This window comes from Centruroides sculpturatus, unplaced genomic scaffold, assembly GCF_000671375.1.
Source record: "Centruroides sculpturatus isolate CEXI.00-Female unplaced genomic scaffold, Cexi_2.0 scaffold1940, whole genome shotgun sequence".
Lineage (NCBI taxonomy): Eukaryota > Metazoa > Arthropoda > Arachnida > Scorpiones > Buthidae > Centruroides > Centruroides sculpturatus.
Window position 1 is genome coordinate 50,787 of NW_019386476.1, and position 11,743 is coordinate 62,529.

General features: G+C 36.1%; 1 protein-coding gene across 3 annotated transcripts in view; it reads left to right on the forward strand.

The window, feature by feature from the left end:
* The window catches only part of LOC111615099 (caspase-8-like), a 43,206-nt gene that overhangs the window by 16,073 nt on the left and 15,390 nt on the right, over window positions 1-11,743 (forward strand). For all 3 annotated transcript variants that reach the window (XM_023356493.1, XM_023356495.1, XM_023356492.1), the window contains exons 3-4: window positions 5,828-6,069; window positions 7,397-7,561. In XM_023356493.1, the coding sequence (XP_023212261.1) occupies window positions 5,828-6,069; window positions 7,397-7,561 (407 nt within the window). The remainder of the gene's footprint in view (window positions 1-5,827; window positions 6,070-7,396; window positions 7,562-11,743) is intronic.

Here is an 11,743-nt window from a genome sequence, read left to right on the forward strand (position 1 = left end):
GTGCTGCAAGCAGATGTTATAGATGTGCAGCAGTTGATTGGGGAACAGCTCCCAAATATTTTTGGCAAGTTTTGCTGGAATGCTGTCAATACCTGGTGCTTTGTTGGTGGGAAGTCCATTAAAGATGTTGTTTACCTCATGATACTCGAACGAGGGGATGTTTGGGCCTGTCATGCTATTGTAGTCTTTATTCCTAATATCTTAGTGATAGGAGTTATCCTCAGCAGGATTGTGTTCAAGGCAAAATATGTTCATTTGGTGTTTGATGGCCTCAAAGATGTTCTCGTTGTCAGTGGTTTCAAGGAACTGGTGTCGTTTGAGTTTTCCAGTGCACAGTTTTGTTATGTATCTCCATGGATTGCTAGAAGCCTTAGTGCAGTAGTTTCACCAGGAGGTAATTTTGGCATTTTTAATTTTCCCTCTTGTAAGCTGTTTGACACTGGAGATACTGTTCTTTCAGTTGACTATGCTCAGGCTCATTCCTGCATCTCTGGTATGTCTTCCATAAATGTCTGAGGTCTTTGCGCATTCCAGTTAGTCTTGCATCCCACCAGGGAACACGCCTATGATGTAGTGACGTACGGGGGATAAAAAGATTGCAAGCGGTGTTGATGTTTTCTATTGAATTATCAATGAAGCTGCATTCGTCGTCAATGTCCTTGGGGTTATAGATTGGTAATTTGGCCTGTAAAAAGTCGGTGAGGCCATCCCAGTTGGCACGTGATAAGTTGTAGCGATGTGAAGGCTTGATGTCATCACTGTTGATGACACTGTTCAGTTTATAGTGCAGATAAGCATGTTTGCTTAGCGTATTATCTTGGAGGACGTTCCAGCTAGTGACAAGATGATGACAATGCAGTGAAACTGTGGTGATGTCTATCCAGCTTTGGCCCCTCAAGCTGGAGAATGTTGGTGGTGAGAGTGGATTGTTCAGAAGAATTAGATCGTTGGTGGCTAGAAACTCATCCAGGGCAGTGCCTCTGTTGTCCAAGTACAGTAATACCCCGAACTTATGCGATAGGTGGGACCGTGCGATAACCGCATAAGTCAGGGTATAATTTTGCAATTTGTGTAAAATCCAAGTCGGATGTATGTAAGCTAATAAATGTTCTCGTTAATCTTATCTCGTCTTTTGAATCAAAAGTTCATGGTTACAAGAAATCACCACATAGTCTTTCAAGTCTCCAGTAGATATAACAAACACAGAAATAAATAACACAAAATAAATTGTAGCTATGTGTCGATTCCTCGCGACACGTCTGAACATGTAAGCCAAACAATAGTGCGGGGGGGAGTGAGTAATCAAGAGTTGCATGGCACTCAAACAAAAGACGAATCGACGAGATTTGAAAATCACGTAACTCCGAGTTCGCGTAAGTCGAGGTATTACTGTACTCTCCCCCCCCAAGCGGGTGAGTGAGAGTTAATCTCCAACAAGGAGGAGGTTATTATTTCGTAGGCTGTTGATGGTATCTTGGAGCTGATCAAGGAAGTTGTGGATGTTGTTATTATAAGGACAGTAAACGTTAATTAGTATGAAGCTGGTGTTGTTAATGCTTGTTTCAGTGCATACAATGTACAGTACAATACAAGGTGCGTTCCATAAGTAATGCGACTAATTTTCTCACAACACGACGATATGCCGTAGCTAGTTCTAACCTGCTGTGCTAGGTGTTGTGGGGTGTTAGCTTCAAAAATTGCCCAGTCTCGTTTGCCTCCAAGCTGCTGGTGTGTGAGGACGTTCGTTCCCGTGAACCCCGTTTTGAGTTAATGTAACACGGAGCGATGGATCATTTTGTTTAGCAACGTTACGCTATCAAATTTTGCGTTAAACTTGAGAAATCCGCCACTGAAACATTTACATTAATTAATTCAGCAGACCTTTGGGCGTGATTGCTTCTCCAAATTACAAGTCGTTCGAGGATGGCCGAGAAGAGGTCACCAACGAACCCCACAGTGGACATCCATCAACCTCCCGAATTGCCTTCTTTGACGTCAGAGGCATTAACCACCACGAATTTGTACCTGCCAGGACACCTATAAATGCAGCTTTCTACTTGGAAGTGTTCGAAAGACTGAAATCCTGGTCACGCGCTGCCAAAGTGACATCAAGGACACATGGAAACTTCATCATGACAAAGCGCCAAGCCACAGCATCTTCACTGTCAACGATTTCCTGGCCAGGACCCAAACCCCATTGGTTCCACAGCCACCTTACAGTCCTGACCTGGCTCCCACCAACTTTTTTTTTGTTTCCTCGCTTAAAAGGGGCCATGGAAGGGAAAATTGGGACATGATTTGAAAACATCAAGGCTTATGTTACATCAGCTCTAAAGGACATTCCTGAGAAGATCTTCCAGAATGCCTTCCAGGCCCAGAAACACTGTCTTCACAAGTGGATCAATTTTTTTTTTTTTTTTTAGCTTCTACCAGACAATTCCACAATTGATTTGAAAGTGTACTGCCATCAAATAGACAAATTGAGTGATACCATCAAATAGAAAAGGTTAGACTTGATCAACAGAAAAGATGTAGTGTTTCACCATGATAATGCCAGATCTCATATGAGTTTGATAACTCATCAGAAGCTGTTACAGCTTGGATGGGATGTGCTACTAAACCCACCATATTCACCAGATCTGGCACCCTCAGATTATTACTTGTTCTGGTCTTTACAAAATTTTTTAAACAGTAAAACATTTATTTCAAATAAGTATGTCAAAAATCACTTGGGTCAAATTAATATGCCTTAATGTCCTTAATTTATTATAATCTTATTTTGTCCACTAGTATGTATTTTCTATTAACAGGACTTATTGAACTGGCTTTAAGGATAATACAACTCAGTTTCACAGATTAAAAATTTTATAATCTGTGAAACTGAGTTGCATTATCCTTAAAGCCAGTTCAATAAGTCCTGTTTATAGAAAATACATACTAGTGGACGAAATAAGATTATCACTTGGATCAGTTTTTGTAAGCAAGTTTTCCTTGAAGTTAATAGCAACTCCCTGTTTAATATCACTGAAACCTGAAGATGTCTATTTTCACATAGACGAAAATGTTTGTAAGAATTTTTCTTTTTTTGTGTCATGAACTGGTGATGGTTTGGTGAGTGGTATATTTACAATAACCCAGTTTGAGATATATGGAGGGATTACATTTGTATGCTAACTTGGCCTCTCTGTTCACAGCTTTTTCTTTCTACAAGATGTTCATATCTTAGTCATAATCAAGTATGATGCACTTGGGGTTATGGGTGAGCCTTTGGTTGTCTTTGGCATCTTGTTATTATAGTTGTACTTTCAATGTTCTATTGATTTAGACATGGCTAGACTAAGAATGGGCCTTTTTTCTGTAACTGTGAGTTGTTGCAATGCACTCTGTGTTTGTTCTTTTAATGTGTTAATGAAATAGGTACTGTACAATGAGTAAGACTACTTGTAAGAGTTCTGAATACTGCTATTTTATAAATAAATGGGTTGCCTGAATATGCTGAGAAAAATAATTGTGTGTGACTTGGTTTGTAATAGAGGTTAGTGTAGTGGCTGTTGTTAAAATGAATATTGAGATCTAAAAAATAATACGCTGTATGCTTGGCTGGTCTAATTGGAGGGTAAGCCTATATGGGTTAAGACTCTTGAAGCTCTTGAAATTTTTAAATCTGAGATGAAAAAAGGGTGTATTAACTTCAAAGAAGAAAAGAACATATTGTACCGTACATCTGGCAATCCTTTTATGATAACTTACAATCAGCGTTTACATCATAACACATTAAATCAGCATTTACATCATAACACATTAAATCAGCATTTACATCATAACACATTACTGATAATTTTAGCTGTTAGTTATCATTATTATTTGGATGTAAACTAATTTCTCTTGTACTTTAAAGGGTAATATTTTAAATTATAGGTGCCTCATACTATGGTATATAATTTTATACATACGTTCGTAATTATGTTTAGAACATTTTTTCCTCTTTTTATTCTAATAGGTTATTGTTCTTCATTATCCATACTCAGTAGACATAACATATTACTAAGGCTCAGATTTTTAAGAAAATTTATAATGAAATACTCCCAAACCACCAACCTATTAGTTTAATCAAAGCTTTAGATTACAAAAAACAGCAAAATAAGCAGGTATTAAAGCCTAAAAACCTGAAAATATGACCTAAAAAGACCTAAAAATTTCAGAAGATAAGCATTAACTGAGGTTAATTCAGATTCCCTTTAATCTCATACAGTGTTTTAATTATGAACTTTCATACATAACATTGTTCAACTTCAGGATTGCACTGTATTACCACATGCCTATGTAAATATTCAAGTTTGAAAGATCAACAGTTGTCTGCCAGTAGAACTTTGTATCTGCTGAACAATCTTTTCACATCAAGTCTTCACAGGTGCATACTTGAAGAGACTGATGTCATTGCTTAAGAGCTCGAGTTTGTTATCTTCCAAATAGCTCTTTCTCCATTCAAAATGGCTTCAATTTTCTTCATTGTTTTAAACTCCTTGTTCATTGAAAGAGCTCTTTCAAGCTTCCTAGAAATGATCTGTGCTACTAGATCATTGGTTTGACATAGCTGTGCCCGGGTATCAGATATAATCTTGAGGGCATTACACAATTGAATCCCCACAGTTTCCAACTGCATAATTGCAGCTGACAGACTTCCGAACTGAAATTTAACATTTACTTTTTTAAAATGTTGTATAGTTATCCTTCTCACATAGTTGGGTTATCTGTCTGAAAGTATACAATTGATTGGTTTGGTTTTATTCGGTTATGTCAGCACAACATATGGAAGATCTGCCAAGGTGGGAATGCAACCAGGAGGTCTTTTATGGAAAACTTGTCCCTATTTAGATGTTACCAACACAGAAAACCTGAAACTCCATGTGGCCAGGCACAAACCCACTATCAACAATCGGTGTTCAGGGTTTTTATTCACTCAGCCACTGATGGGCATATACAATTGAAGATATACAAAATTTTTAAAAAATTATTAGCATTTATCAAAAGTTAATGTAAAGGTTTCCTTATAGGTCTCCCTTTCAAAAACATGTGCCAAAATGTTATTGTTTTAAGCTGACCCTAGGGGTCAAGCCAACCCCTAGTATTGTGACAAGGCAACGGTGGATAAAATTTAAAAAAAAAAATTGACAATTTAAAATGTGATGGAAAAGGCTACAAAATTTCCAAAATATTACAAAAAAAAAATTATACCATATTTTGGTTTAAAAAAGACCTACCTTGAAATTTCAGCCAAAATATAACTTTATAAGACCTATGAAAGCCTTTTCATTTATACTCAGCATGATCTGAAACATGTCTGTGAAATCGGGAGTTCAGTTGGACTCATAGAAAAAAATGACTTTTCCTTAAAATCCAAAAATATTACATATAATTGATAACAGTTAATTATCAAAAGAAATAGCATACACTCAAATAGTTATTTAAATTGTATGTGGTTTGTAAGGTTTATATAATATTTTTATACATTTTTGTTTCAAATGTTTTCTATCCTTTTTGTAATACATCATTTTTCTTTCTTGCATTCCACTTTTGGAACATTAAACAGACTCGAAGATGATCTTAGTAATAGATCAAAAATGTCTGAAAATTAAGTATATTAACATTTTTTTGTTGGTGAATTAAGGTTTGTATAGTGTACTTATCATCCTATTTTTCTCTTGTTTAGGAATTGGAGGTTTATTTTAAGTCATGCTTTGTAAAAATTTTTATAATTAATTATTTTTGTAAAAATAAATAGGAGAGAGTACTTTTGAAATTCATAACAAATTTTTTAAAAAATTAGGTTGCTGATATTTAATTTATGTGAAGCTCTTAAAGATTCGGAAGTGGCAGTTCTGAAAACTTTATTGGACAAGACTGAAATTCCACACAGTCCCGAATGGGATGGCATTGCTGCCGAAGAATTTTTTGGCGTCTATCTCAGAGACATAACCGAAAAGAAAATTACAGATTTGCAAAATGCTTTATCCATCATTAAATACAAAGATATTGAGATATTTGAAGAAGGATTCAGATACTATTTTGGTAATAAATTACTAATATTTAGGTATTTGAATAATTTTTTAATTTATAAAACTAACAGTAGATAATCTTTTTATGTGTAAAAATATTTTTAGAAGTGCAAAAATTCATAATTATATTTACAAGAGAATTAATAATAAAAATTCATGTAAATACTAATACCCATTCAATATTACAAGGTTTACTTCCGGTAATATAAACATATGAACTGGTATTGGTGTTTGAGTGAGGATTTTTATCAATTATAATCACTTTTTAGAATGAAGACTACAAAATAATTTTTATGTAAGTGGAAAATGAGAATGCTTTCTTACAGATTTCCTATCTTCTATTTCTATCAACAACATTCCAAACACACATTATTTGCATATCTATAGATGGTCTGGTTATTGGGTATGTGGCTTCAGTGCATGCAAGATAAGTATGCTTCTTTGCTTTGGCAAGAAGACATACAAATACATTAATCTGCACAACACATTCTACTTTAGAAATGAAAATGATTGGAATATTCATATAGTATAATATATAAAACAAAACATTTTCTTATATTCATATACAGTACAGTAAATATTACTTACTCTGTATTACTTCTGGCAACAAAGTCATTGTTTAACCTAAATGTGTGTATAATTGTGTCTTTATTTGCTAAAGAATGAAAATATTGCTTCAATATCTTGTGCTAACATTAATAGCATAGAAATTTGTTCTGCAGAAGAATCACTGTGCCACAATATTGCAAACTTATGTTTAAAATATGCTTTTATATATTGTGAAAGCATCCTTCAAAATCAAAGTCTCATTGCAGCCAAGTTTCTTTGTTAATTTTGAAAGTTGCAAAGATGGTTAATAAGGAGTGCTTAAGGAGAAAACCTTAACATATCAAATTTGACTATAGTGGAGTGCTTATATGTGATTCTTCTCCAAATTAGTTGATGATAGAGAAGTGTTTTTAAACATTAACCAAGTTTGTTTTTCCAGGACATATGTAAATCATCTTTTTGTAAGAATGCTGTATTTATTCAATGCGCCTACTACAGAAATGTTTCACTTGCATCTACAACAATTATCATCCACAAAATTATGCTCCTAAATAGCAAACAGATTGAATAATGTTAATAAAACTGTCTTTTTTATTAACAAAATTGGCTTTTAATAATGATAATTGTGTTCATATTTTATTGTCTTCTCAAATAAATTATAAATACAGTAAATATTACATATGAATCCTAATTTAGTACAACTTAAGTAGAATAAATTAACACAGTTTACATTAAGTTGTACTAAATTAAACTAATTATATTATTGTTTTTATTATTTTTTTCTTTCTTAGAAAAACCATTTCCTATAACACAACCATCAGTTGGGAATCCTTGTGGTCTTGCTGTAATCTTTAATTTTGAAAATTTTGATAAGCCGGCAGCAATGTGCGATTCTAAAAAGCTAAAGTTACGAAAAAGTCACTTAGATACAAGGACTGGTACAAAAATAGACGAAAGTAAGTTTATACATTTTTTTCCTACTCAAAATAAAATTGGATTAGAAGACTTTGAACTAAAAGTCTAGTTTATAATATCAAAATAATAATAATAATAACTCTCCTGTGACCACCACCTGGTTGTGGTGGGAGAGCCCAGTAATTTTACTGATCCATAGGCAATGCAGGCTGGAACACAAGCTCCTGGTAGGGACACCCATGCCAGTAAGGTCTATGGGGAGAAATGAAGCTAAGAGTGACCACACACCCACATTCTGTGGAGATATTTATCATGGTAGTGTGAAAATGTACAGTGCGGACAGGAAAACACAGACACGTTTTACTAATTAAACAAGTTTAATTTCGCGCTAACATTAATATATATACAGAATAAGTTCGGATTCCCGCTGTTACCTACACACGTTTCCAAAATCCCGAGTGATCAGATGTACCAATAGACCGGTAGTTTCTTTCTCGGTAACTACCTCCTGACACAATTAGTTGTGCACGTAAACTTAAACTAACTTAAAACTAAATTAACTAAGAGATAGAAAAGATAGAAAGGGGAAATAAGAAGAATTAAAGGACAGAGGGTACCCAATTTTCCTGTTGGTTCTCCACCGTTCCTCGTCTTGGCTTCGTTCTCGGCTGTTCTTCCTTTTAGAACAATTTGGGTCAGTTTTGGCATTTGTCTTATAATCGTCAACCAGATTCTTCTGTCGATCCACTTCTTACGGCCTCCTTCTGCAGCACTCCCCCAACTTTCCGTTCCAGAGCCTGCTGCCACACGTCTCTCGCTCTCCGAGTCCGGCCTAAGAATTCCGAAAAACCCTTTTGTTTTCCTCTCTTCCAGCCCCGTTTTCGCCTTTTGTTCTAAGGCTACCCCCTGATGGGTTAGGGGTGAGGCGAGTTTTTGGAAATCCGAGACAAAGGAACAAAGACATCGGAAGGAAGGAAAGTTCTAGAATTTAAATTAAACTAAAACTATACGGACTAATAATAATAATAACAATATTAATAAAAGAAAAACAGGCGTGTAGCCACAGTAGTAACCAGATCTAAGTATGATACCGGCTCGGACATCACCCGGGTTAACAAGGTCCACGTTCGTGGGTTAGGCAGAGGCTCACGTCCGAAAAATAGGCTCCAGTCTCCCTTGGTTACCGGTGGCAAAAGCAGCGCCGGCCCAAGCATGGCTACTGCAATGCCCTCAACAGATGTGAGGAATCAACCTAGCCTTGGTGTTTCTGTGGCAATGCATCCACAGACCACAAAGGCTGGAAAACCACGCCAACGGATGAAATGGACAACAGAAATGAATGAGTTTATCATCCGTACTTACTACGCAATCACAAAACTCGAAACAAACATGACAGCATACAGACAACAACTACACCATAGATTCACACAACAATATCCTCACCTCACTGTCACCGAACAAAGGGTTGTTGATCAAAAAAGAACAATTATACACAACAACCTTATCCCACAAACAACACTTGAACTTATCAAACAACAGGTTGCTGATCAAATACATCAACAGACAGAAACATTTAACATTAATGAAGATCACGTAACCTGTCAGGATAATCCAGCAACAAGCACTGATTACAGCACACACACAACAAGTACCACTAATGATACTGCAGGCACTTCCCCATCCATCACTGATAACGTAGACATAGAATTAGTTAATACACTCTCACTTATATTTCAGGAAACACTCACTAAATATACAGGTACAGATCCCACACAAAGACCACGAATACCGAAAATCAACACGTCAAAGGTAGTAGGAAAAACACTAAATTATGTAAACACTCACTTACTACCAAACTACATTCATTCAATTTCTACACTCTCAGACATTCATACATTAGTTTATGCTGGGGCAGTCACAGTAGTAACACACCATGGACTGAAAATACACTCACAGACAGACACACACAAAACACAATTCTATCACAAGCCTGCCTGGCAGAGAAGAATAGAAACACAAATAAATGACATTAGACAGCAATTAGGCAGGCTGACACAATACACTAAAAACAACATAACACCCAAATTAAAGAAACAACTCAAAAACATTTTCAAGAAAATCAAAACACACACAAAACATGAACATCACAACACACACATTACAGAATACATCGATACACTAAAACAAAAACTCGCAGCCAAAGCACGTAGACTCAAACGATACAAAACATGTACACTACGAAAACAACAAAATAAATTATTCACAAACAATGAAAAACTTTTCTACAGACAAATCAGTACCAAAACAAACACTGATACACAGCACAGTGGCACACCAACAGAAGAAGAACTCACAACTTATTGGTCTTCTCTTTGGTCCAATGCTGTTACACACAATGCTGATGCAGGCTGGATCGAGGAGGAGAACAGAAACTTGCACAACATACCAACTATGCCCTGTGCTGAAATAAACATACACGACATTCGCTACGCTGTTAACAGAACACACAACTGGAAGACACCTGGTGTAGACAACATTCACAATTTCTGGTACAAAAAGTTTACATCACTGCACCAGGAACTAGCTAAACATCTAACACACATCATCATCAATCCACAAGACATGCCAAAATTTCTTACTCAGGGCATCACCTACATGAAACCTAAAAACAACAAAACCACAGACCCCACACAATACAGACCAATTACATGTCTTCCAACACTCTACAAATTATTGACATCCTGTATCACAAACAAAATATACAAACATGTTGAAGAACACGACATTCTTACAGAACAACAAAAAGGTTGCCGTAGAAATCACAGGGGATGCAAAGAACAGTTACTCATAGATTCAGTCATTCTACGGCAAGCACACAAACAACACAGAAACATACACATGGCATATATAGACTACAGAAAAGCATTCGACAGTGTTCCACACAGTTGGCTGCTACATATTCTACACATGTACAAAATACATCCATCACTCATTGCATTCTTCGAAAACACTATGCAGCACTGGAGAACAACACTACATCTCAGGGTTAGTAACACTTCCATACAAACAAACGAAATATTCATTAGGCGAGGAATTTTTCAAGGAGATTCCTTGAGTCCTCTCTGGTTCTGCCTAGCCCTGAATCCATTATCCAACATGTTAAACAACACGCATTATGGCTACAATATCAGACATGAAAAAACAACACAGTTTACACTCTCACATCTCATGTACATGGACGACATAAAACTTTATGCATCCACACAAAAACAACTTCATCAACTCCTACAAATCACACATTCATACACTAAGGACATACAAATGGAGTTTGGCTTAGACAAATGCAAAAAACTTCACATAGAAAAAGGAATCCTGAAGAAAGAAGATTTTGCACTTGGAAATGGAGACGTTATTGAATCCATGGAAGAGGGCGAGTTCTACAAGTATTTAGGATTCCAACAGGCCAAACTAACAGAACATACACAAATAAAGCAAAGATTAATTAAAGAATAGCAAAGTAGGTTAAATGCTATTGTCAGAACACAGTTAAATGCAAAACACACAGTTAAAGCAATAAACGCATATGTCATCCCAGTACTCGCATACTCTTTTGGAGTTATACATTGGACTCACACAGATCTTGAGCAATTCCAAAGGAAAACAAGAACAACGCTTACTAAGCATAAACAATATCATCCTAAATCCGTGATAGAAAGATTAACTCTTCCACTTAAAGATGGCGGACATGGTCTGATTGACATAGTTAACCTTCACTACAAAAAAATACAGACACTGCGAGAGTTTTTCTACAAGAAATGAGAAACATCACAGTTACATAAAGCAGTAACTCTAGCAGACTCAAATAACACACCATTAAACTTACACTCACATCATGCAGACTTGACACAACATATAAAAAGTATAGACACTATTAAGCAATCATGGGCTCGAAAGGCACTCCATGGCAGGCATCCTTATGACCTGGCCCAGGATTTTATTGACAAAACTGCGTCAAACAGCTGGTTAGATCGGGGATGCCTCTTTGGGGAGACGGGAGGATTCATGATTGCCATACAGGATCAGGTCATAAATACTAAAAACTACAAAAAACACATACTCAAAGATACAACACTCACAAATGACACATGCAGAAAATGTCACATCATGCCAGAAACTATACAACACATCACTTCTGGTTGCAAGCTCTTGGCACAGACAGATTA